At 47.4% G+C, this 26,529-nt stretch overlaps 2 protein-coding genes across 3 annotated transcripts; one reads left to right on the top strand and one right to left on the bottom strand.

The window, feature by feature from the left end:
- Positions 1 to 1,003: 1,003 nt before the first annotated feature.
- On the top strand, positions 1,004 to 9,647 carry kcnip2 (Kv channel interacting protein 2). Of its 2 annotated transcripts, none has more exons than XM_076145511.1 (9): positions 1,004 to 1,076; positions 6,682 to 6,780; positions 7,015 to 7,139; positions 7,251 to 7,320; positions 7,436 to 7,506; positions 7,921 to 8,028; positions 8,128 to 8,232; positions 8,513 to 8,575; positions 8,688 to 9,647. In XM_076145511.1, the coding sequence occupies exons 1-9, from the start codon at positions 1,004 to 1,006 to the stop codon at positions 8,733 to 8,735; spliced, it is 762 nt and encodes a 253-aa protein (XP_076001626.1). In that variant the 3' UTR covers positions 8,736 to 9,647. The 2 variants fall into 2 exon arrangements, with proteins under 2 accessions (XP_076001626.1, XP_076001627.1); XM_076145512.1 differs by having other exon boundaries at positions 6,682 to 6,784; positions 7,019 to 7,139.
- Positions 9,648 to 9,746: 99 nt separating this feature from the next.
- On the bottom strand, positions 9,747 to 26,215 carry jupa (junction plakoglobin a). Its single transcript, XM_076145507.1, has 16 exons — positions 26,019 to 26,215; positions 17,323 to 17,372; positions 16,936 to 17,100; positions 16,575 to 16,828; positions 16,185 to 16,423; positions 15,740 to 15,941; positions 14,994 to 15,138; positions 14,496 to 14,599; positions 13,981 to 14,319; positions 13,406 to 13,558; positions 13,089 to 13,208; positions 12,832 to 12,982; positions 12,230 to 12,351; positions 11,942 to 11,975; positions 11,055 to 11,187; positions 9,747 to 10,847 (listed from the first exon to the last, which is right to left on the bottom strand). The coding sequence occupies exons 2-15, from the start codon at positions 17,330 to 17,332 to the stop codon at positions 11,057 to 11,059; spliced, it is 2,169 nt and encodes a 722-aa protein (XP_076001622.1). The 5' UTR covers positions 17,333 to 17,372; positions 26,019 to 26,215; the 3' UTR covers positions 9,747 to 10,847; positions 11,055 to 11,056.
- Between the last annotated feature and the right edge of the window lie 314 nt (positions 26,216 to 26,529).

The raw sequence follows: 26,529 nt of genomic DNA, 5'->3' as shown, positions 1-26,529 counted from the left end.
AAGCAGGCCAAGGGCGAGGAGCTGATAGAAGTATTGATCCCACCTCCTCCTCCTGCTGAGCCAAAGCTCAGATCTTAGCTGCTCCATCCCAGGCCAAGGTGAGGCGATCCATCAGGAAGACATCAGATAACGCACACAGACACAGACACACGCACACACACACACACACACACACACACACACACACACACACACACACACACACAAACACACACACACACACACAAACACACACACACACACTCCTGCATCTCAGCCTGCTGTTTATCTTGACTCTGGCATGCAAACATTTGCGTTGCCAAATCATGACATATAGAGGAGAGAAGGGGAAAGTATTGCATCAGCATGTACTCATGTATAGGATGGATTTTGTCATGTTTTATTATTATGTTAAGTTAACAACATTAACATTGGGGTGAAGTGTCTGTAATAAAATTACTTTTAACATTAATATTATTGTTTTGCATTATTTATTACATGTATTGCATGTGAATGAAGGCAGCAAGATCTCTCTCTCTCTCTCTCTCTCTCTCTCTCTCTCTCTCTCTCTCTCTCTCTCTCTCTCTCTCTCTCTCTCTCTCTCTCTCTCTCTCTCTCTCTCTCTCTCTCCCTCCCTCTCTCCCTCCCTGTTTCGCCTGGGCAGTGGACAGAGTCTGCAAAGTCATCAGATTCCTCCAATGCCACTCGATCAACACTTACATTGGAACCCCTAACCAGCAGGAGCCAGTCAGTCAAAGTCAATCCAGGCACTTTAACGATCAACCTGCTGAGACCTAACTCAGGATCTCAGGCGCGCTGTGATCATCATCATCATCATCACAGAGGGGGACGCGCTTTCCACGGACTTGTCCCTTCGCCGTGTCTCTATAACGGAAGACAGTTTGCGCATCTACAGGCTGAGAGTAGCCGAGCGGAATGGACGCGCAGGCTCGCCGGTAAAGACGCTCCTCTTCATCATCTTATTGCGGGTTTTGCGCAGCGGCTGTCTGGTAAGAACTGAAAAATGAAATCCAGAAGTCGAGATCAGAGTTTGTCAGACTCCAGAGAGCTGGATAGATCCTATGACCCGCTCACAGGTAAGTGCAATATACAGTATATATATATATGGAAACATGGAGGAATAAACAGGATCTGGTTGATTTACTGCTGTTTGCTGACCGGGCTTTCACATTCCTGATGTTTGCACTGTATATATAGTTCAGCAATATAAAACAACTCTGCCACCAGCTGCTGCAACCAGGTTACAGTCTTGTCTTGTTAAAGTTAGACAGAAATGATGACAAAAGAGAAGTAACATCAAAGACAAGAGACTATCCAGGACATCAGTCAGACACTCAACTGTCCTCCAAACTCCTGAAAGCTCGTCTAAGAACTTTTGATCTCTTAATCTGCACCATAAAATGACCCTAATGTCTTTGTTTTGAGCTAATGCAGCATGCGCCTATTATTTTCTATGGCAGTTTTGATTTGGAGATTTGGAATCATTATGCGGCTGCAAACATCTGAACCCGTAAATCCCATCTAAATCAATTACAAACAACCAAAGCGAGGCGCGGCTGTGTGATGGCTGCACTCTGTAAATGCGATAATTGAGTCTGAAAGCATTGTGGGTTGTATTCACGGTCGTGTTGACATATTTCCCCTGGAGTTGGTTGTGATGAAAACAAATGCAGAGCTCATATATACAGTATAGTGCTGAGACGACTGGTGGTGAAGTCTCCTGGTTCCAGACAACAGAAATACACAATTGGAGAGTTGAGTTGGTAAATAACATCTTAAGATGACCAGAGACATTTAGGGAAAGAGTAGAAGAGAGTATATTTAGTCTGACATTAAATCTCACCCATCTTATATCCTATGGAATTACATCTGCCTGCTACCTGTGTGTTTATAGTCTAATTAGATGAAGCTGCTCTCTTTATGACACTTTCACTGCTTTGTTTTCCTGGCTGCATGCAAAGAAGCTCCCTCTCTCTCTCCCTCCCTCTCTCCCACCCTCTCTCTCTCTCTATCTCTCATCTCACACACACACACACACACACACACACACACACACACGGCTCTCTCAGTGCTTTGGTCCTTGACAGTTTCCAGAAATACTCTCCCATGAAAACAAATAAATATGCAAGAATAACTCCTTTCATAGTACAATGAGACGATGTCGTGCTGTGTGGCGTTCTGGTTCTATGTGCAGGATATTTATAAAGTACTGCTCTGTGGGTGAATAGAGTGGAAGGGTGAGGTCTTAATGGTGATGGCTGTGCTGGGTCCATTTACCCAGCGAGACGTCAATAAGGCAGCAGGTAAACCAAACAGAGAAACAGGTGCAGGGATGATCATGAACAGGAGTCACACACACACACACGCACACACGCACACCCACACACACATGCAGCTCAGGGGCCTCCTGCTGGATCAGACACCAAACTGTGACCAGCAGCCTCACCTGGCCAAAGCGTTGAGCTCATCAAAGGAAAACAATCAGAAGAGTATAAAGAAAAGTGAAGTGTTCACGAAGGAACAAGCTAATCGGCGGCCTAACTCAACATCAGCACTGTAATGGAGTCTTTGAGAGATTCTAAAGGTGAATGATTTGAGATTTGAGATTTGTGTTTGACTACATTTGGCCACATGTTGGTCCTGAACACACCACCTGTCTCCAGCCGCTCAGTTATGAAGCTGTTTAAACACACCACATGCTTTACTCATATATTATAGATGCTGCAGCTTTGCCAAGTCGTTGCTTTTTACAGTACGCATCACAAATTACACTCACAAACAATGTGAGTGTGGTGGCATTCATACACATGCACCCTGTGTGTGTGTGTGTGTGTGTGTGTGTGTGTGTGTGTGTGTGTGTGATGACCATGACTCTTCTGGTGTTACTTGAAGTGCCCTCTGGTGTCAAACCAGATAAACAGGACATTTCTGTAGAAAATAATTAGGCAATCGTTCCATTATTGGCTTTAAATTAGGTGAGATTAAAAAAAAGAAAAAAAACAATAAAGCCCAAGAAACCTTTGTCACAATCACTGGAGAGCTTCAGTATATAACTATATGCAAATTGTCCTTTGCAGATTAATTTCAGCATAGATGTTTTTCATGCGTCCATATATTGGCTGAGTTTGACGTTTCATCTGCAGAATGTCCTTGTGGGATTAAAGTCACGCAGGGAGCAGCAGCCTGGGTAACATTAGCTTTAAATCAGCCATTTAGACAGCAGGACTTAAGTTGCTGTGACCTGCCAAGTCAACACAACATAATACCAGAGAGCTGAGGTTTGCTTTTTATGCTTAGGACTGCAATAAAATGACAAGACACGGCCTTGAGACGACGCGTGCTGATGGAAAGTTCGTGACTTACTGTTGACTTAACTGTTCATTAAGTATTTATTGCTATCGTGGCCGGTGAAGACTCATTTCTGACCATTAAAATCATATATAAGAGCACACAAACATTGGTACGGGCCATGGTTTAACCTGATGACCATCAACTGGTTACCATAGCAACAAAAAGTCTAATTCCTACTGCTTTACCAGTCGACCATTTCCAGTAAAATGAACCTAACACAGGGTTAAACTGACTTATATCATCATTTATGAGCCGACTGATGAATCTTGGTGGATCTGAATGTACATTGTTCATTTTTACTATCAAACACTTAAAATGCCACATGTAAGAAAAAAAAGAGTGAGGTCAGTCAGGTGGTGTGTGTGTGTGTGTGTGTGTGTTTACTGACGTTCACACAGCTCACACAAGCAGCTGGAATAATGCTGAGCCAGATATTTCCAAGCTCCATTGTCAGTTTTAGAACAACCTCCCGCCCTGTTTAGTTGGATTACTGAGCAAACAAGTCCCAGACGTTTCAATAACTGCTGGGCTCAGAGCTGTGATGAACAGATCAACCAGGGTTAGAGAAGAGGAGAGGGGACATCAGAAGGGAACAACAAAGAGATCTGCCCTCTTTCTCCAAGGACTCTCTCTACTCAAAGTGGTTTTATTAGCCGTACCAAAAGATGAGTTGGTGGTGTTGTGGTCCTCTTTGTGTGTGTGTGTGTGTGTGTGTGTGTGTGTGTGTGTGTGTGTGTGTGTGTGTGTGTGTGTGTGTGTGCGTGTGTAAAGCTTTGTTTGTTTTTCCATGGTAGGACAGGTGCTGTATTTGATTGACATATCCTGAGTATTCAGGACAAGCGCGCACACACACACACACACACACACACACACACACACACACACACACACACACACACACACACACAGTTATTGGTGTAGTCCATCTATTCATTTCTTCGTTGTGATCCTGTACTCATGCTGCTGATGTTCACACTATATGGAAACAGAACACAACAGCACACACACTCACTTACTGATTCTAGGCAAACAAAGATGCCCAGTAGTGGAGCTCACACACATTATTGAATGTGACTGTAGTGAGATTTTAGAATTGTTATTGGATTTCTAATGTTTTACACTCCACCTCTGCTGACTTGTTGTTCATAAATATTGTTGTTATTGTTAACATTCCATCATCCATGTTTCATTATTGACTGAATGGTCAGATATCAGTCACAAAGAGAGAGTTGTGTTTCTTTTCTCCCTCAGTGTATTTATGTGAAGCTCCCAGGGTACATTGCTGCTGATCAATGTCCATAAAGTATAATGACTGCTTTACAGCAAACATGACATCATCAAACAGTCTGGGCAAATTGTCTTTGCTTGAAACCCATTTAATATCTGTCCACTTCTCAGTCCAGTGTCAGGTAATTTTGGAGCCCACTTATCTGACTCCTATTCAACACTGCCCCCTAGAGGAGAGAAGGATACATACATATTTGGAGTAGCACCTGCTGCCCATCAGACTTCTTTCATTATTGTGTTGCTTTAATACCTGTGGGGTTTGGTTGTAGAGAGCGAGATAATCCTCTCTGGTGGTTGAGGATTATTTGTGCTCTGTTTGAGTGCGGTGAGTGACAGCACCATAGCGACAGGAGTAAACAAATAGCACTGATAAAGAAGCGGAGAACAGAGAAGTGAACATAAAAGTATAAGAAGTGAAGGCTTTTGTTCGTGTGTCAGATGAGCTGTTCCTCTCCATGTTTGCCCCTTTGTTGCTCTTGGTCGATATCGTGCATCAATGCCTGGCTTTGGATGTGAGAGACTAGAAAAGAGCTGCCTCCAGGAAATGAAAGCATTCAACAGAAGACAAACAAAGAGAATGAAGGAGCAGGCAAAACGCTCAGAGTGGAAGAGGAGCACTGAGAAGGATCAAGGCAGGTTTCTGTGTGACTGCAACAGTGCTTCATGGGTTTGACAGCACCTCTCCTTTGAGCAGCTGGGAGGAGGAGGAAGAGGAGGACAAGGAGGAGGAAGGGAGGGGAAGACGGACATCATTCGTTCAAGCATCAGTTTGATGAAGAAGATGAGATAGATCATAATCCATCAGAAGAGAAGGACAATCGATTTCTTCACTTGGCAGTTGACAGGTGGCAACTTTCACTGCTGAACCATAGAGAAGACTACAACATGAGCTGAGAACCTCACAGGCAAACCACAACCAGGAGATCCTCACACACACACACACACACACACACACACACACCACACACACACTCAGCATGGAGCGACGCTGCAGCAGATACCACAGACTGGTGACAACGTGCAGACGCTTCTGCCTCTGGCTGACTGGCAACATGTCGACAGGTAACAGGTCACATTAGAGAAAAGGAGGAGGAGAGAGAGCTTAGACGTCAACGCTGAATATTCTGTTAGATGATGTCAGATGTTAGATTCATTCAATGTGAAGATGTTGCAGTCATTGATAGCTTTGATCATTGATCATTGAGGCGTCCTCATGCATTCCTATTGCATGTTGCTGCTAATCGACCTACATGTAGTTCTGATGTTCACTGAGAGGGTAAAGCAGACAAGAACAGGACTGGTGCTGGTGTGTGAGTGTGAGTGTGAGCGAGCGTGTGTGTGTGTGAGTATATCCAGGGTTGACTTGCATAAGGTCAAGTTGCTGCTTTGATCTGCAAGGAGTCAACAACATTTCAATCAATCTGTTTGTAAATGTGTGTGTCTGTGTGTGTGTGTCTGTGTGTGTGTGTGTGTGTGTGAATGTGTGTGTGTTTGTGTATACCTATATTCTCACCTGTTTTAGGCAAAACATTTTTAAAAAGTAAACTAGGTCCAAATATGATTTGAGTGTGTTTGCATTAAATGAAGTGAATACATGTGTGTGTGTGTGTGTGTGTGAGATCTGCACTCAGTATGATCGAGTCGCTCACTCATTATCATTCCATCACCTTCACCCTCAATCCTTCCAATCCGTCCCTGTTTGTCACAAAGCGGAGTTGACGTCCAAATGCTCGGCTTAGCGTGAGAGACATGGCTCAGCTGGGGTTGCGATGACATCATGTTCCACTCAGACCATTGAGCCAATAATGAATGAAATCAGTTAAAGCTGAAGCATGGACAGCAGAGCTCAGTGATGTCACTAGGGTGTGTCCATCAAAGCCTTCGTCCCCTCCTAAATTCAAAGCCTGGTCAGCAAACTCCATATTCACAGCCTGAAAGAATTTGCTTGTAGTTCTGATTCTCCCCCTGACCCGATGTCCTCAGTGCGGGTCACTGTGTGTCCTCCCCACTCCTCTAACCTGTGCTGTGATTGGTTGTTTCCAGGGAATCCAGCGTCCAAACAGAATAAAAAGACCATAAAGCAGAGGTTCCTCAAACTGCTCCCCTGCTGCCGCTCTGGCTCCAGCCCGTCACTCAATCAAAGCAAGTCTCTGTGCAGCCAGCGCTCACACTGATCCCTCTGCCTGCTCAGAGTCCATTTGAGTTTTACTATATGGAACGCACCCCAATTACAAGTGGAGATAGAAATAGCATAGAAATAAAGACAAATATCAGATTTTCAGTTACAAAGTCTCCCAGAATAGCAGTACTGCAGTACCAGCCTCTAAACTGTACATAACGTGTTCTGTGTGTGTGTGTGTGTGTGTGTGTGTGCAGATAGTGTGACTGATGATGGAGAGTTGTCCACTGTGTGTTACCGGCCGGACGGAATGGATCGCCTGGTGGAGCAGACCAACTTCAACAAGAAAGAGCTGCAGCTGCTTTACAGAGGATTCAAAAACGTAAGTGGACCAAGCGTGTGTGTATAAACATGTCATGTTTGTGTGTGTGTGTGTGGGTGGACGTCCCCTGGCCTGACACAGCACCTGTGTGTGTGTCTTCCACTTCCACAGGAGTGTCCCACCGGCGTGGTGGACGAAGAGACTTTTAAGAACATCTACTCCCAGTTTTTCCCTCAGGGAGGTCAGTCGCTCTGTTTTCTTCTTCTTCTTCTTCCATCATGTAAATAAAATGTGTTTGTAAAAATCTAAATCTTCTTCTTCTTCTCCTTCGTGACTTTGTTTCTTATTTTTGCCAGATTCTAGTATGTACGCACATTTCCTGTTCGAAGCCTTTGACACAGACAGCAATGGAGCAGTCAGCTTTGAGGTGAGGCCTTCCCTCCTCTTCCTCACCTTCAGCTCAAACACCCTCTGGCTGTTCAGCTCATTTCATTTCTAATTTAAAAATCATGCAGCTCAAAGTATAGTTTCTCCTCTAAGATCTTAACGTCCCTCCAAATTAAAACCGCTCTGGCACAATTTATTTGCAGCTAAGGTTTTTTATTTAAAATAAAAAATAAAACTGTAAGTTAGTAAAGATTTGTTAATGTTGTCAATTTTGCAACAAGAACATTTTTCACACTGGAATCAGCCGACAAACACAAATTGCCAATATCTCATAATGGAAACAAACCGGTTCACATTAAATCCATCCCAGATAATGTATGTGTGTGTGTGTGCGCGTCTGATCGAACTGTCATTATCCCAGTTATTCCTTCATCCTGTTTTTATGCTGTTGCAGGACTTTGCTGTGAGTCTGTCCATCATTCTGAGAGGCTCCATCACTGATAAGCTCAACTGGGCCTTTAATCTCTATGATCTCAACAAAGATGGCTGCATTACCAAAGAGGTACACACACGTCTGCCTGCCTGTCTGTCTGTGTTGCGTCCTCTGTCAGTTTGTGGTGACGGTTGGTTTGCTCTTGTTTTTCATTCCCCTTGTGTCCAGGAGATGACAGACATCATGCACTCCATCTATGACATGATGGGGAAGCATACCTACCCGAGCATGAAGGAGAGCGCTCCCCAGGAACACGTTGACAGCTTCTTCCAGGTAACACACACAAGCGATCAGACAAACACTATCCTCATCTCACGGAAACTGCTTTTGATGAAGGCCCAGAAACAGTTTGATCCATGCTCCGTGCTTTCAAAAACACATTTCCTTGTGGAATAAGTTGAAATCCTCATAACATACTAATAGGAATCCTTACACTTGTGTCTCTGTAGCTGTTCTGTCTGTCAGTCTTCAGAGTTCAAATGTAGGGTTTTTTAAGGTTTTTGATTCAACACACACACACACATCATTATCTGTCCGTCTCTCATTCCGTTAGAAAATGGACAAGAACAAGGACGGTGTGGTCACCATTGAGGAGTTCTTGGAGGCGTGTCAAAAGGTCTTCTTGTTGTTCCAATCTATCAGCCATATGAATGCACCAATAACTATAAATGTTCTTTATCCTGCTGCTGTCTTTATATTCATGTTGTCCTCTGGTTCTTCCCCTCCAGGATGAGAACATTTTACAGTCCATGCACCTGTTTGACAATGTGATCTAAATGCTGGTGGATTTTCAACTCTCGGGATTTAATGGAGCTCCAACACATCGACGACTCTCAGATCAGTGGATGGAGGCTCTCAGCCATTCAGACGTACTTTTTCTTCAAAATAATCCGTAAATCAAGCAGGAGGGGTTGGGCCGCACCACAGTGACTGGACACCTGTGCAGTGGAATTGTTTGTTTTTTGATTACTGATGTGCAGAAAGGCGCCGCAGACACGGATTGTGGTGATTATACATCGTGTATCATGATGGAATCCCCAAAGGTGCAGGTGCAGACATCTGTGAAGAGGGTTTGAGGTCTTTACACTGTGGATGTCGAGAAAGACAGTTGTATAAAGATCTTGCATGCACTGTGTTTGTGTTTGTGTGTGTGTGTGTGTGTGTGCGCGTTTGTGTGTGTGCGCACGTGTGTGTGTGTGTGTGTGAGAGAGATGGAACAAATTTAACCATACTCAACATGTCGTGTTGTAGGGCTTTAAGCACATACTATAAGGAAGCACTGCTTTAAGAAACGGATGCATTCTGAAATCCAGCAATAATCTTAGGAGTGACATGTTGCCAGATGTTCTCTGTCTCAGTATTCTCTCACTTATTATGCCGTGTTGTGTCTGCATGATCTGGCCATTGCAACGATGCAATGTTTTAAGTGTTATTACACAGTATTTTCTATATGGACGTGGTAACAGTGATGATTATAATGAATAAAATGACACTGTTGCTATACAAAGTCATATACATTTATTCTTGACCAGCTTGATTTGATGCTGACCAGCTCTTCTCCTCCGAGTGGCAAAAGCAGGACAGCGTTTTTATTACTGACACTAGGTTCTGTTCTGTCATTGCTCAGAGATCTAACTTGTATTTGTGATGTGAAACCGTGTGAACACGTCGTTTGCACTCAGTGTGAAAGAAATGCAACCTAACCCTAACAGTCAGGGAAAGGAAATGAAGCCTGGTCATCAGATTTGCGAAAAAAATCATTCACTCAATAAACATGAACACCAAAATCTGTCTAATATATTTTATTTTTTATTAAACAAAATTTCAGTAAAAACTCTTAAGTAGAAAGACAAATTCCCTGTCAGTAGTACGCTGTTGTAGTTGTAGGGCTGTTTTTCCCCCTAAATGCATGAATGAATCAAATCAATCCACTGAGCAAACCTTTCAAACTGCTTTTATTGTTCTCCTGCACGTCACCACACTCCTATAAAATTTTCATCTTTAAATTTAGTTTAGAATCAAAGCCACGTGTTAATGGTCGTGTAATGCCGGATTTACGAATGAATGAATCGCAGTAAATAACTTATAAAACAAGAGAAACAATTCATAAAAAAAACAAAACACCTACAACTATTTTGGTCAAATACACTCCAGATAACACACACACACATGTTTACTGATTTTAACTGGGGGGAGTGGAGGGGGGGGTGTTAGCCCTACACAGCTCTGTCCTCTGTCTGACACACACACACACATCTCCTACATTGTTTACTGAATTAGTGCCACAAAAGAAACAAGCCTGTGTTAGGTCATGAAATCACCGACCCTCAAGTCTCAGGTCAAGTTTGCGTTACACTTTGTTATACGTTTTTTAAAAAGTTTGCGCGTCTGTTACCGCGGCGACGAGAAAGAAGAGAGCGGTGAGCGAGTGCGAGCTGTGCACGTTCGGCCACCTGTGGCAGTGTTTTCACTATTACTGTTTTGACTTTTTTTTTTTCTTTCTTTTTTTCTTTTTAAAAGGAAGCTACATGATTATCTTCACAAAATAAAATCTCTTTGGCATAGATTACCCACCCAAAAGCGTATACACACATCCACGCACACATACACACAATCACACACACACACACACACACCCTTAGAAGGCTCTAACAGAAACCTATAAGCATCGTCATTGTCATCATTACCATCAGCAAGATTATGCTATAAAACAAAGTTGAGCCCTGTTAAGATTATGAGTCCCATAATTGCATATATTACATAAGGCTGAGGGCTGAAGGATCTACTCTGCTGACTGCTGTCTTCTCCTCTTCTTCGTCCCATTGTGTCCCTGTTTCAGCTCCTCTACCTCAGTTTCCATTCCCCCTCCTCCTCTTCCTCCTCTCGGTCTGTCAGAAAAAATGGAAAAGATGAAGACCAATGCCCAGGAATGTTAAAGCTGACGGATCATGTAGAGCTGCAGCGGTGTAGCCATTGAATCCTGGCCGAGCTTTAGAAGAGGCTGGTAGGTTGTAGTCACTCCCATTGTAAGCAAATGTATGCAAGTCAGTCAAAGTCCTGAAGGAAAACAAACAGAAACTCTGTGGAGGCCGTACCTTTAAAACGGCTCCTGGTGCCTGTCGTAGACCATGGAGCCGCCGTAATCCTCGGGCATCATGTTTGGGTCCATGCCGTCCATGGCCATATCGCCTGCATAACCTCCGAAACCTTGGTAACCGACGTCCAGCTCTACAACACACATGTGACACAGGTGAGCCCATTACATACTGTCTTTATATAAGCTGCGGTCAATATAAAGACACACACACACACACACACACACACACACACACACACACACACACACACACACACACACACACACACACACACACACACACACACACACACACACACACACACACACACACACAGGTATTTAGGAGATTTAAGTATCTGCCATTATCATGATGATCGCCTGTATAGATATCATATTCCCAGGTATGCCAAATTAACCATTCCAAAAACTCCCCACACTCTTAGGACACTTAGAGCAAAGAGATGGAGACGCTGATCGTTTCTTTGCTCTCGCTCCCTGTTGGAGACGGAACATGGCGAGACCATAGAAACCAGAGAAAATCCAAGTGCAGGAAAGGAGGGAATTTAGGGGAAAGATGCAAAAAGAGATAAGGAGAGTGAGCGGCATCAGTGGAGAAAGAGCTCCATCCTACTTCTCGCTTAAGTACCTTATACATCAAACGTGCTGCTTCATTGTCTATCAAATGTTTTCAATGGGGACAAAATGTAAATATACCGTTTATAATGTACAACTGCAATTTCCTTAATCTTATTCTATTTTCTACTCTACTCTAGCTGCACGTGGACTGTGTGTGTGTGTGTGTGTGTGTCTGTGTGTGTGTGTGTGTGTGTGTGTGTGGTCAGACCCTGTGGTGGCGGCGGCGGTGCAGGAATGTGCTGCATGTGCACATCTACTCTTACTCACCGTCTTGGTAGGGGACTTCCATTTGACTGTGAGCCTGTGGAGACATCATGAGAGGGCAAAGGTCAGGATAAAGTTGATGCATTGAAGGTTTACGTAAAAAGAAGCGGTTACTTAGAACATCGCACCTCACAATTTAACCTTAGAAGTGTAATCAGCATTTCTATCATAATGGTGTTGGCGTAAGATCCATTCAAGAAAGATATACAGAGATGTGTGTAAAGATCAGGTGTTCCATGGTTCATGTCTGCAGTTGCTACATCCTGTCACAGGGGGGCGCCAGACACTCACCAAATCCCAGCCAGTGGGGTCGTTTCTGAACAGGGAGTGTGTGAGCTCCACGGACACTCGCTTCTTGTAGTCTGAGGTTTTATCCTCAGAGATACGGAAGAGCACGGCGGCGGCGTACGTGGCTGAGGACACAAACATGGAGATAGTCACATTTCAGTCTGAGAGAGGTTGTGTGGGTACAGGGCATGTACACTGTCAGCTGTCAATCAGCATCGTCTGGTATAAATACAAGTGTGTACAGCGTCTCCGTGTCATCTCACTGTAGTCTTTTTAAAGTCTTGAATATTTACTTCACATTCATTGAAGTGTGTTCGTTTGGTTGTAGCTCTGCAGGAAGGCTGAAACTCTGCCTCACATCTATAACTTACTGTATTCTTTGCACGTAGATTCTTGCTCTTCAAGCTAAAAGCGTCTATAGTGAGGTACAATACATCATTCTGAAACATAATGGAGTAAAACATGGAAACAGCCGAGTGCAAGCGCCTGAAAACTGCTTTGACAGCACGCCCACTACTTGAGTGAGTGCATTTTGTTGCTGATGATGATGATGATGATGATATGTTACATTAAGGTAATGTACAGTAATTATGCGGGTGTCCTACCGATGCCCTCGTTGTTGGAGTGCAGCAGCTCCATCAGAGGCGCTGACGCTCCCTCGCTGTCGATTAGCTCGGCCGAATGTTTGTCCAGGGCGAGCTCGCACAGGACGCCTGCCGCCACGCGCTTCACATTATCCACTGGAGAGTACAGAAGCTGAGGAGGAGGAGGAGGAGGAGGAGGAGCGGGCAGAGTCAGTGCACAACACAAGACTTCAAAGACTGCAAAACGGCCTGCAGCTGGGTGTCTCTGCTTCTGTTACCTGGACAAAGAGAGGGATGGTCTGCAACTCGGCGATCTCTGCTCGGTTGGTGGGATCCCTGGCCAGGATGTGCAGGGCTCCTGTGCAGCCCTCCACTATCTCCTCCATCCTCACTCCATCCTGAAGACAGGGACACACCCGATCAAATGTCACATAGGTCGATATCGCAGGGCATTCATTGATAAGACCTGGCTTTGTTTGTTTATGTCCGTATCTGGGGAAACCTCAGAGAGTACGATTACACCGCTACGCCTGACCACAGGCGACAAGAGCCCAGGCATCCATTCTCTAGTCTGCAGTCATACAGGTTCCTGTACCTGGTAGGTCTGCTGGGTGGATGAGCCGTGCTTCTGGGCGTCCTGGTGGGCTTTGAGCAGCAGGTTGACCAGGCGTGGAATGGCACCTGCGTCCCTCAGAGGGGCCTGGTTCTCATGGCACAGGGCCAGGTTACGGATCAGACCGACCACAGCCTGCACACAGGGAGAAGAGACACACACTTAATGATGATTAGACTATTCACACTTATAAACCCACAAGAAACACAAGGCAGAAACACTCTCCCCTTGTTGTCCATGTCTCCTTTCCTCTCTAAACCCTCTAACCTCTACAAGCTGTCACGTTGTCAGAGATCGTCACGTTCATCTGTCCTCCCCCTTTGCATTTGCCCCAAAGACTGAAACAGGAAGTGAAGGGAGGAATGGACAGTGTGACATTTTCAGGATCCTCTGGGTAGATCTGGAGAAAAAGAAGCTGAATCCTCTTTTATTCATGCTCCTACTGCTTTCCTGACCGGGTTTGTTTCCCCTCCATTTCTCCTAAACCTATTCTGAGCACACTAGTCTCTTCCTTTCACCCTTACCCCACCCCCCACTCCCTCCCTCTCTCTCCGTACCTTGATGACAGGCCAGTAGTAAGGCTGGTTGAGCAGCTTGACGATGGCGGGGATGCCGTAATGCATCCGCACCGCATTCTGTGCCGTCTCAGCGTGCTGGTGGCGGGAAGTCAGGTGGCGCAGAGCACAGACGGCGGGTTCGGTCACATCCTCTTTCTCGCCGGCGCGCAGCACGGCGTGGATCAGAGCCTCAACGCCGTTGTTCTGGGTGACCAGAGTTTTGTTGTGGGCGTTGTTGCACGTCAGGTTGGACAGGATGCCTGTAGAGCACGTGAGCATGTTGAGGTCATCGGAGCTGAGCAGGCCCACCAGCACCTGCAGCAGGCTGTCCATGCCCTCCTGAGGACAGAGAGAGAGACATGTCACACACAGCTCCATTAAGGCTCTGCCATCATTCACTAACTTGCATGCATGGTGGTAATCCTCCGTTATCAGTAATGTGATATGATAGAAGATTGAAACATTTGTCTTTTGGAGAACATGTAGAGAGAGAGGAGGGGAAGCTGCATGCAGACCTGCTTGGTGGCAGCGTCAGACAGGTTTCTGAGCGTCCACAGGCAGTTCAGCATCAGACGCTGGCTGGAGCCTGACAGGTGTTTACCCAGAGCCTGCATGCCACCTGCACACACAGAGAGAGAGAGATTGAGAGACCAGTCAATCACTCAGCACACACACGCACACCATTGTACAGTCATGTTTCCCAGGGTGTAGTTTCGGTTGCAGCAGTGGGAATCCCCTCCCCAAGATGATTCATAAACACAATCTAAAAGTACAATAAGAGCTTTGTGACGGCCCGTGTTCCTCTCCATGTGGAGCCCACACAGATGGAAGCCTTTCACTTCATCTCTGCTTTTGATTTATGCTTCCCTCAAGCTTCACCCTTGCAGGTCACACTGTTATTGAAGAAACATCATAATCCCTGGTTCAGAAAACAAAGAGCTGACACACCTGTATGACTAGGCTGTGCACACAAACACACACACACACACACTAAAGAAACACTTGTTACGTACCAGCCTCTACAATGGCCGGCTTGTTGCTGGGGCAGACAGACAGGACCTTGAGCACACGGCTTGTGGTCCACAGCAGCTTCTCGTAGTTGTAGTTCCTCATGATGTGAACTAAACCTTCAGGACCCCCGTTGGCCAGGATGATGAGCTGCCAGACAAAGTGTGAATACAGTGTGAGTGTGTGTGTGTGTGGGGGGGGGGGGGGGCAAAAACATTTTAAAATATACAAAAGCCCTAAAAGATGAATTCAATCCAATATGGACCTGAAACCTGAGAAGGCTGGGACCTGTCGGGACATATCGAAACTTGTGTTCCTGCTCTGAACACACTCTGAGCCACACCCATCACCTCTGTGTGCCATCACCTGAAATCTGTTCACACGCCACACCCAAACACAACACATGTATGTACTCGTGAAACTGTTATAGACCCGACCACCAAGCTTCACTGAGGGAGGGACACACACACACACACACACACACACACACACACACACACACACACACACACACACACACACACACACACACACACACACACACACACACACACACACACACACACACACACACACACACACACACACACACACACACACACACACACACACACACACACACACACACACCAGCTGCAATTACCTGCGCTTCCATCTAAATGTTAGTCTGGAAGGTAACAAGTAACTATGGCAACAAAGGCTGTGAGGTCTACTCGCACACGCACAAACACACGGACGCTCACACACACACCTTGCTCTCCTGGTTGCCGTAAGACAGCAGCTGCAGGCAGTCGGTGGTGATGGCCAGGAACTTGGGGTTGCTCTTCTTCAGCAGAGGAACCATGCGCTGCAGGCCGTCGGCCAGACGCACGGCCATCTTGGCGCCCTCCTGGTGCAGCAGCAGGTTGTGCAGTGTGGTGATGGCATAGAAGAGCACAGACTCCATGGGGGAGCTGAGGGAGAGGGAGGAAAGAGAGAGAGAGCTTGGTTCCCCTTTCATGATGGCTGTTGCACATCAGACATGGGTGAGGAACCAACAACTAACCAACCTGACCTTTACCACTGAGGCCTCACACACTGCTTCCTACTTTGTGCCGTTTTCTAACCCGTTTCTTTCAAATCCTCACTACAACTTTGTAAAGTGACACGTGCACACAAACGTGATCTACGCCTTCCTCGTCCTCGCCCTCCCGTACCTGAGCATGCGGACCAGAGCGGGGATGCCGCCGGACTTGAAGATGGACAGCAGCCCCTCCCTCTGGTGGGACAGGTTGTGGAGGATGCTGGCGGTGGCGCGGGCCGTCTCCATGTCGCTGGTGTTCTGCATGGCCCGTACCACTGCCGCCACCATCTGGGGCGACTGCATCAGGGCGCGGCGTGAGGCCTCCTTGCGTGTCAGCTGGTTCACGATCAGCGCCGCTTTGTTGACCACCACCTGAGGAGAAGATGGGGGGACGTCAGGGTGTGAAGAGAGTGTGACAGGTTAGGCATAGAGGGAGATGGAGGTCAGGATTTAGAAATGTCTAAGAATCCCAATATGTAGCATATACAGCCGATTACAAATCCTGTGTGTGTGCATTCATCACCTGGTCTTCGTCATTGAGCAGCTTGGTGAGCTCGGGCACGGCGCGTGTGGCCAGCTCTGCGTCGTCCTGGTAGTTGATCAGATGAATGATGGCTGTCTTGAGCAGCTGGGACGGCTCGGCCAGGCGCTGGACGTTGGTCATCTGGGACGGGTCGGTCTGAGTGGACAGGATGGTCGTGCCCTCCTCCAGCGTCTCGGGGAACATGGCGTGCCGGATCCGCTGGGCCCTGGTCAGGTTGAGCTGGGAGCTCAGGTCTGTCGAGGCAAGCGCCATGAAGATGATGAGACGGAGCGTCGGTGATTGAGGGCGGAGAAGCTATGCTGTCTTTCCGTGTCAGGTTGAAGACGTGCAGAGAACTTACCGGGGTTTTCTCTGGAGACTGTGGTGGTCATGCTGTACTCCTTGGTGGTGTAGTCCATACCGTCGTCATTTCTCACTGTGGTGGCTCCAGACTGAATGCCCGAGTCTGTGGTGTAGAACTGATGACTCCATTCTGCCACCTTGGCTACGCCGTCAGGCTCACCCACTGGGACGCACAGACAAACAGAGAGGATCATTAACATGTGTAAGCATTTGAACTGAGCTGCAAAATACACAGATCACACATCATACTAACAACAACAACACACCCAGGGCAGGCGCATGATGTCATTTCCCATTTCTTTAGAGAATTGAGGTTCAGTGTTCCTATGGTGGGTAATGATCTACAGCGCCTGCCTGAGGTTTGAGACAGGAAGTAGGAACTTACTTTGCATCATGATCGTCGCCGCTCGTTCTCAAAACAACGATGGAGCAAGTCTGCAGAAAGAGAACACACACACGAGGAACTGAGACAGGAGCGATTATCTTGTCACTCAAATATTAAGCAGAACTTTATGAATTAATAAACACTGGAGCCGGGACGGGTCATCAAGTTTTTATGCCACTGAGGTATGAAAGCTCAGAGGACGACCTGACGTCCACCACATGACGACACAGGCGGGGACAGAGGGCGAGGAGCGTGCAGAGACAGCTGTAGCACAGGAATGCCAGGCGGTACCGGTGACCTTTGACCCAAACCTCCACCCACCCACCGACACATACACACACACACACCCGTGGGAGCAGCCTACTGCTGATGCAGTGCAATCCGGGACTCGCTCAGCAGGTTTGGAGCGTTAAAGGAACACACTCGACCTCTCTCACACACACCTCCCTGCCTCAAACCCTAAATGCAACTTCTGACTTTTTGATAGGTTCGTTTTGAATAACTCGACGCTGACTCGCTCTCTGGGTGTCGTCGGGGCGGCGTTTATACAATCTGTAGGTTTGGTGCAGCAGATTGCGTAACTGACTTTTTGCTTGTCAGTGCACGTTTGCTTCCATTTGTGCAACACTTAGTTTCCCCGACTAAAATCATTCTACCAGGCAACCTCACTCAGGTATTAAATCCTCACGTTTGATCTCCAACATCCCCATTTTTAGCCATTTAATCGCTCTAAATGTTTGTAGCTCCACCTGTTTTTCTCTCCACATCGTTCCAGGTTTTAAATCAGGACCAAACACCAGCTTCCCTTGAGGCTCCGCAGACCCAAAATAACCCCCCTCCATCTGAACTCGCATGCTTGGTGTTCACCATCGCCACATTTCTGCAGCTTGAACGTCACGGGTCACAGAATTCCTCTTGGTTCTCATCATAACAAAACGTCTGCATATGTAATGTGACATATGACCGACCGACCGCACAATGCGCCCGCTGTACGCTGCGTGTTTGCAGATGCCTTGCGACGACGGGCAGCGTGACTGACGGGATTCTTTACTGCATACTGTTCAGGGCGGACGGGGCTAATATTTTGGGGGGAGGAGGGGGGGTTGGTTTACGTTTTCCTCTCATAATACTTGGCTGTTTACAGTGTACAAAGGCAATTCGTGGTATGTAAATACAGAAAGAAATATAACGCGTTATGGGCCGGGAAGCGAGCCGGCAAAACCGTTTTCACCTTCGTCACATCAAACTCCACCAAGCTCACACCCCCAGCGCCCCCCGAGCTGAGTGGAGGAGGCCGCGTCTCTGCGTCTCACACTCGGCGTGTCCGTGATGCGTTCACGGACCACCACTCCCGCATCGTTTCTCCCCCCGCGGCTCTGCGTGAGGATGTGTTCATCTCACGTTTCCGTCCGTCCGTCCTCAGAAGCCCCCCAAAGCTCCGTGGGACTGTGGTGAACAAGTGACTCGCGCGTTCTATTTATATACGTGTACGCCATCGCAACACATCAGCGTCCACTCGAGGTTCCTGCGCGAGACGTGTCACTTTGACTCACTCTCTCTCTCACTCACTCACTCCCTCCCTCCCTCCGCAGGGAGCAGCGCGGCGAGTCCTGCTCTCCGCCACGGGACCGGAGCGGGGAGGAGCTGCCCGTGCTTGCAGCTACACGCAGCTACCTCACAGGTAACAGAAACGCTGACTCATTACAAAGTATTTGCAGCAGTCGCTGCGAAGGTGTGTGCCCCCCCCCTTTCAACACACACACACACACTGCTGATCCAGACTGGGCCCACATAGGTTTTTGTATTCTGCAGGGCTTTTCTTGTTTTCACTCATCATGAACGGTGTGTTTGTGCACTCTTTGTTTTCCTGGGCGAGGCACTGGGCCAGCAGTGTTGGGATACGCCCTGCCCATCGCCTAGGTAACCGAAACTGCTCTCAGACTCTGTGCTGTGTGGGTTTAATCTGCTGACCCGTCTGACGTGTGAAGCACTTGTTGCTGGTAAACATTGTTCCGTTTTTTCTAAGGACACAATAGCCCCAAGTCTTACTTTGAAACGACGTATACAGAACCACATGACTGGAAAAGTTCATGGTAAAATTTGTAGGTGTTCGCTTGATCTTCCTGACATAAATTGGCAGCGTCTGGACTTCGCTCCCTTTGAGTTAATGACTGATTGGTCCGTTCACTCTCGCTTGTACTTCGCTCCGCCATCCACCCACGATCACACAAACACACACACACACCAGAGGCCTGACATTTTACAAGAGAAGTCACTGCCCTCACACCCGTTACCTCCCACTATCTTGTTAAGCTTTGGGCCCGTGTGGAGGAGAGGAGACTGTGTCGGAGGCTTCTGCTTCTTCTCCTCCTCCTCCTCCTCCTCCCTCTTCTACGTCTTCTCCTTCCAAAACAACTTGCTCAGTGAAAGCAGGAATGCGTGTCAGTGAAACCGGCTGGCGAACGAGTTGGAACAGAGCAGGGAGATGGAAATGTGTCCAGCAGCCAACGATGTAACACTGCTGTGACATTCCACGCTAACATGCTACATTCAATCTGTCCCGTGTGCTCGCAGAAAGCCTTCCCTGTCATATCATTTCTGTACACACACGCACACACACAGGAACCTAACATTCTTCATGGTCAGAGGTGACAGCAACAAAGTTCATCTATTAAAGAACAAATCTGAGGTAGTGTTCCTCCATTAACGCTTCTACATCACTTCAGTTCCTTTCCTTTATCCGCCCCCTATTCCTTCCATTCTTCCAATCTTTTATTTTTCACCCATTGTTGGCCTCGCTTTCTTTTGCTCTTCCTTTCTTCTTTCCTTCCTCCGTCATCCTAAAAACAGGTTTGCACCAGACACTGAAACTGAACACGGCTGCGCTCCGGTGCTTTGGAGAGCATTTTTTACCGCTAATACTCGTTTATCTTCAACATAATGTGAACGCGGGACAAAGAGACGGAGGGTTGTTGTTTTGCTGCCATACCGACACTGGTGCTTCAGTTTAGGGTCGTGTGCACTTCCTCCATCATTGACCAAAGCTGAACTCAAAGTGCAAAGACTTGCGATGCCCGAAACTCAGACGGGGGCAGCGGACGTCACGGCTATTGTGACAGCAGATAAGTGAGTGAGATAATGGTGAGAACTATTTCACTGTACGCGCCTCTTCCTTCTCTCAGACAGGGAGTGTCCCGCTCGGAGTGTGTGTGTGTATGTGTGTGTGTGTGGGTGTATGAGTTAGCTGGGTGTGGCTGAATACTCATTATGTCCACAGGGCTTCAACTGTAGTTGAAGCTAAATTCCATTTAACTAAGCGAAACACTTACACATACAAAGTGTGCTACATGCTACATTTTCAGTTCCTCACTGCCTTGAATCCGAACCACTAACTTCAAACAACCTCTGTTTGTTGCCAGCATTTGTGCAGGTTTACAGAGTGTGTATGCTTTAAGGTGAGTGAGAGTAAATGTGGTCACAGCAGAGGCCTGAGGGGTCAGCCAGGGGGGGGCAGTATCCCATGTAGGCCGACATACAAGTAAAGCAGATTAACTACCACACATCAGCATCATGCACCATCTGCACACAACCAGATCACTTAATTGATAGTCTAACCCCCCCCCCCCCCTCACGCACACACACACGCGCATTGACTCATATTTGCTCGCAGACACGCAACACTCAATATTATTTCCCCGTTTCCCAGAAGACTTTAACACCCGGCTCACCGCTCCTCCCCGTACTCTAAATGGCCCCTGTGACCAGCTGAGCCTGCGGTCTGTCGATGAGCTCGTGTGACATCATGCTGCCCCTCCATCGCTTTTAAACAGCCAAACCCCTCCCCCCCAAACAAAAATACAAAAAAAGAACTCGCCGCCCTCCTTCCCTCCACCCCTCTCTCATCTGACAATAGCTGTTAGTGCACTGTAATGTGGGGGGGGGGGATAATTGGAGAGCTGTTGGTTACAAATCAATAAGGGAGGATGTGAAGTGGCGCGCAGCTAATGGATTTATTGTGGTGGGTGACAGGAAGTTGTGGTGGCCATTATTGGACTCGCCAAAGCTGTCAGCCTGTCCGATTTACAAAAGGAGATGTTTGTTAGAAGCAAGGGCCATATTTTCATTTCTGTCGGCCTCAAAAATAGAGTATCAAACACCGAGTATCAGACGTAGAGTGTGATTATTGAAACCGTGCTGCTTTCTCTCTGAGGGAGCGTTCATCAATTCCTTTGTAACAGGCAGCTGATAAAATCCAGACCATAGCAACGTCACCGTGCCAAGAGCCCAAAACACAAACTCCCCGTGAAAAACACACAATGAAATACTGCTGTGTGTGCACTTGTGCAATACACAAAATGAACGACACATTTCTCCCCCCAAAAAACACACACAAACACACACACGCACGCACGCAGGCACGCACACATACACACTGTCTACCGCAGGCAGTGAGCCAATGAATAAATAAGCTGTGGAATGCATAATGGCCCCTGGATGTGTCACTGGATTCACTGCAGCGACTTTAATGAGCTGAATTAGGCCAGTGGATACAGTGTGGCTGTGGCTGCTGCTGCTGCTGCTGGAAAGTGGTACGTGGTTGTTTGCTCCCAGTGGGCTCCCAGTGAAACAGAGGAAACGTGAGCTCTCTCAGAGGAGGAGCCCGAGTGCAGGATCAGATTCCACCCAGCTGATTAAAACAAGAGGGAATGAGTAAACGGGGTGTACGCCCTGTGTGGCAATAAAGCCTTTTTTTACAAGGTTCAGAGTGCTCCTTCACTTATTCCCTATCAGAAACAGCAGAAGAAGAAGCAGTAGAAGAAGAAGAATGTCCCCACTCCCTCCACAGGTTTTAGCTCCTGCTGCCCAACTACTGTGTTTTTCTGTGTAGAGAATGCGACTTAATGATTTATACGCCTGGCCCAGAGTAGGATGTGTTGTTTGGAGGATGGCAGGAAGGAAGAGGGTGAACTCAGTCTCTGATGCAGCACAGAGAGCCTCTGTTCCACTTACTTTGTTTGGGGTAGAGAGGAAAAGAGAAGCAGCATTGTCCTATTGACTGCTGTCGGAGTGAAAAGGAAGCTGGGTCTCAAGTGTCCCCCACTGGATGCAACCAAAAGGGGGCTGAAGCAGCACCGAGGTGGCTCCGTGTGTTCACCGGCCAAGTGCGGTGACCAAAGCTGCATCCAAATCCTTGCTTTCAATGACGAAGGGGGTTTTGAAGCCGGTGCTCCTGTGCATGGGTGTGCTGCCGAGCGCTGAGGCGATGTGACGGATGATGAATTTTTCAGGGAGATTAGAGCCGCAGGGGGAAAGGGGGGGGTTGGAGAGCAGGGAGAGCTTCTTTAGGGAGACTGACGAATACGGGAACAAGTTCAGCTGACGGCTCGAGAGGGAGAGAGAGAGAGAGAGAGTGCTCCAACAGAAAGCAGAATAAAGGACAAGTCCATTAACAAACAAAGACGGCTCCGATAACAAAAGAAGCAGCGGCTGTAAAAAGCTCAATGTACGTGACCAGATTCCTGATGGTTCAGAATAGATGTAATTTGTCCCATTTGTTGTTGTTGTCAGATTAAGTCTGAACGGCCAAAACGTCAACTGTGAATCTGAGCCGGGAAGGAGAAAGAATAACAGCTGTAATATTTGTCTGACCAACGTGCATTCTTCAGTTGAACCAAAGCGTTCACAGGCAGCCCCGCGGTTGCACAATCCTCTCAACCCCCGAATACGAGCAAATGCGGCGAGGCTAAATGGGTTTTCTTTTCTTTTTTTTCGCAGCGCTCGGCTACAATATGCATGACTAACCCCGGCTCGTGGGTTTACAGTGTGTGTAATGTATGTCGCTTCCCTGTTGATTCACATTCTCTTCGGGCCACACCCTCGCTGCCGTCAATCTCCCACTGATGTGTAATTAAGGACGGGTGAGGAGGGGGTGGTGGAGGAGGAGGAGGAAGAAAACATTTCAGGGCTCATCAGAGTCACTGTGCGAAGAAGTACAACTCAGCCAGATCATCCAACTGTGAAAACTTTTGTCTTTTGAGTCACTGCAGGAATCTGGTTCACTCCCTCCCTGTTTGGGCAGGCAGGAGTGTGTCAGCACGGGGGGAAAAAAAACAAACATCGGTGCTAATGTATTCATGCAGGAACAGCAGGATTCAGCTATTTCCAGCATGCCGTTAGCTGGTGTGTGTGGGTGTGTTTTTGGACGGAGCTTTGATAGGAGAGGACTTGAAAAGGCCAACCTGGCAGACTTCCTGCGTCCTGAAAGTGCAAGTGGGGGAAAAACTGCCTTAAGGCCTTTGACATTTAAAGTTAGAGGTGCTGTTGTGTCCGCGTTTGACCCGACAGAGACAACTGTTCAGAGTAAAATAAAAAGGCACAGTTCACAATTACACCTCAGTGCCCTAGACATGTGTCCACATTCTCACATGATGACGCCTGTTTGTTGCCCAGCACAAAAAAAAAGGCCCCGGACTTCCTTGGTTGCATTAATAAAGCCGTTTCAGTGGAGGTCTGTAGTTTAATTCCACCTGTCTGGTTGACTTTTATGTCTTCTGGCCTGTGGAGGGAACCTGTCAAGCCGCCTGTTTTCAGACGGCACATTAACATCTGTGATTTCTTGCTTCGGTGTTCTTTGGTTGTAAGTAATAATGAACACAGCGTCGGGTGTGTGGGAAAGTTCAGGCGGGAGTAAATCTGCTTTGGATTGACAACGACATTGTGTGATGAAGATCTGACCTTAAGCTGCCGGAGGTTAACCCCTTGGAGATTATGATGTTTCCCCACCACCTTCCCCTTGACTTTGACCATAAACCCCCCTCATCATAGCTGAGTAGAGACTGCCTCTCAGTGTCGCCATCTCTATGGGAACGCCAAAACAGAGCCGTAGACGCAGAGCAGGTGACAAAACACCACGGGGGTTTGAGTGGCTGTAACTGAGACCCTGGAAAGAGCTCAGTCAGGCACCGATGGAGAGAGACAAAGGAGTGTATGGACAGAAAAGGAAATCTTCTGGTTAAAGCAAAAACGCCAAGAGCTACTAGAGCTGTTTGTAAACTGAAGGATCTCCTGGCCTCTTACTCTGCTAATGTAGGACAGTATCAGGGAATTAAACAGGAGGGGGGAGATTATCACCACACACACACACCACAGCTGTAGCTATGAATCCACATAAGTCACCCCCCTGCACACACAGACACACACACACACACACACACACACACACACACACACACACACACACACACACACACACACACACACACACACACACACACACACACACACACACACACACACACACACACACACACACACACACACCACCACTTCTATCCCATCACCCATCCACCCTCTTCCCTGAGGGCAGATGGAAAGAGCTTTCCAAACCGGGTGCAGCCTGCTGCTGCAAAACTCGACAGATCAGAGCCCGGAACAAGCTCGGCTGGAGGTCTGACTGGCAGAACGCATCGGCACTGCCAGGCAACGCAGCTCCATTCAAACTGACACACAATTAACCGCCTCCACTGGACACACTGGGCTGAAAAGAGTTGGATGCCACTAAGTTGTTTGGCCGGCCTTCTCTGTGATTTATGACGGTGGAACTTAAGGATAAAGAAGGATTGACGCTTGATTTAGTTTGACATTTAACTGTGCAGATTCCAAACCAAGAGAGAGAAAAAAAACAAGGTTTTAGTCCCAAAGTGTCCTAAATTTGAGTGTAGCCGACATGAAAGTCGGCCCTGGAGCACAGCAAACGACTTAATCGCATAAGAAAAGTGGATAAGGGAAAAGTTATTTCAGCTGAATGTTGGTTTCAGTGGATTAACATATGAATAGAACAGAACCAAACCAGTGTGTCTGCTGTAGCTGAACAGGATTGAACCTGTACATTAAATCAATCAGTGTAAAGTCAGATTCCTCTGCACAGCTAATGACAGCGTGGAAGACTTGCCAACACCTGGAATCATCGCTGCTGGCATGAACCTCAGTGTGGGAGGGGATGGGAGCCCTGGCAACACAACACACTCGTTTATCATTGTGTGTGTGTTCATTATTAGGCATTCAGTCATGCAATACAGATGTGTGAAGGAGAAGTCGCTCCCACTTAACAAACAGCTTGTTTGCTATTTGTTCTTTCTACCTGGCCGCCACAAAATTCTGTAATTCTTCAGCAAGCTGTAACAGAGTTATATTTCTCTCTACACCTGCCTACACACGCGCGCACGCGCACGCGCACACACACACACACACACACACAGTATTGTAGTTACCTATTGACAGGCGACGTAAAGTTGAGCGATACTGGGATACAGCGTCGTAAAACGTCTTGGCAGAAATTCTTTTTGACGTGGTGGACCCAGGAATAAAGATAAAACAGCAAATACGTGCATAAATATGTACATATATACGAGAAAACTTTAGTTTCCGGAGAGTTGAGGGGGGAAGGTTGGCAAGACGAGGCAGCGGCATGCGGAAATGAACACCAAAAACACACAATACAGGACCTGCGGCCAGCTAAACTAAAGTACGACACGTTACCGACCACCGAATACAGACACGAAGGGGTTTAAAACGAAAACGGGCACAATGACGGGAAATTCCACGCATCAAACGACGACGACAAGCAGCCAAAGTGAGCAGAGAAACTCCCACGGACAGGAACGACGGTACAAGTGCGCACAGTGTGGAATTCTTACCTGTGGATACGCACACACACACGCACGGGGGGGAAGAAAAGCGACGCGACGGTTTAGTCCAGATCCGCGTCGTGTCGTTGTGGACGGACAGAGACGCTCCGCTCGTAGTGCTTTGCAGAGACGGACACACACACACGCAAACACTGTCTGTCACACAGTCACGGCCCCTCGGAACAAAAATGAGTGAAAAAGCAGCGTCACCTCAGCGCAGACTCCGCCCCCCGCGCCGCTCCGTGCCGCGCCGCGCCGCACCGCCCCACCCTACTGCCGCTCCGCTCCGACAACCGCCGACATGATTTATATGTTTTCCTCGCCAACTGTTGTCAATTAAACTGAACCACGCACATCTGGAGGGAGTCTGCGTCCTTATTATCACCGATCAATAATGTGAAGGTACATTTTACACAATCAAAACACTGGGAAACTCCAAAATCCTATAAACCACAAGGGGACCGTAAACACATCTTTATCACATAGCAACACACCGTCGCATTCTGTAGGGACGAGGGTT

Source organism: Genypterus blacodes, unplaced genomic scaffold (genome assembly GCF_046128005.1).
Source record: "Genypterus blacodes isolate CSIRO-AG114 ecotype Tasmania unplaced genomic scaffold, CSIRO-AGI_Gbla_v1 ptg000030l_1, whole genome shotgun sequence".
Taxonomy (NCBI): Eukaryota; Metazoa; Chordata; class Actinopteri; order Ophidiiformes; family Ophidiidae; genus Genypterus; species Genypterus blacodes.
This window is presented reverse-complemented; position numbering and strand designations above follow the sequence as displayed.

Excerpts from the sequence above, each read along its gene's own strand:
- kcnip2 (XM_076145511.1), top strand. The coding sequence starts at position 1,004 with ATGAAATCCAGAAGTCGAGATCAGAGTTTGTCAGACTCCAGAGAGCTG. Across the intron at positions 6,781-7,014 it reads CAGCCCGTCACTCAATCAAA|ATAGTGTGACTGATGATGGA; the intron begins GCAAGTCTCTGT and ends GTGTGTGTGCAG. Across the intron at positions 8,233-8,512 it reads ACGTTGACAGCTTCTTCCAG|AAAATGGACAAGAACAAGGA; the intron begins GTAACACACACA and ends TCATTCCGTTAG.
- jupa (XM_076145507.1), bottom strand. Across the intron at positions 15,139-15,739 it reads ACGGCAACCAGGAGAGCAAG|CTCATCATCCTGGCCAACGG; the intron begins GTGTGTGTGTGA and ends TTTGTCTGGCAG. Across the intron at positions 14,600-14,993 it reads GCCGGCCATTGTAGAGGCTG|GTGGCATGCAGGCTCTGGGT; the intron begins GTACGTAACAAG and ends CTGTGTGTGCAG.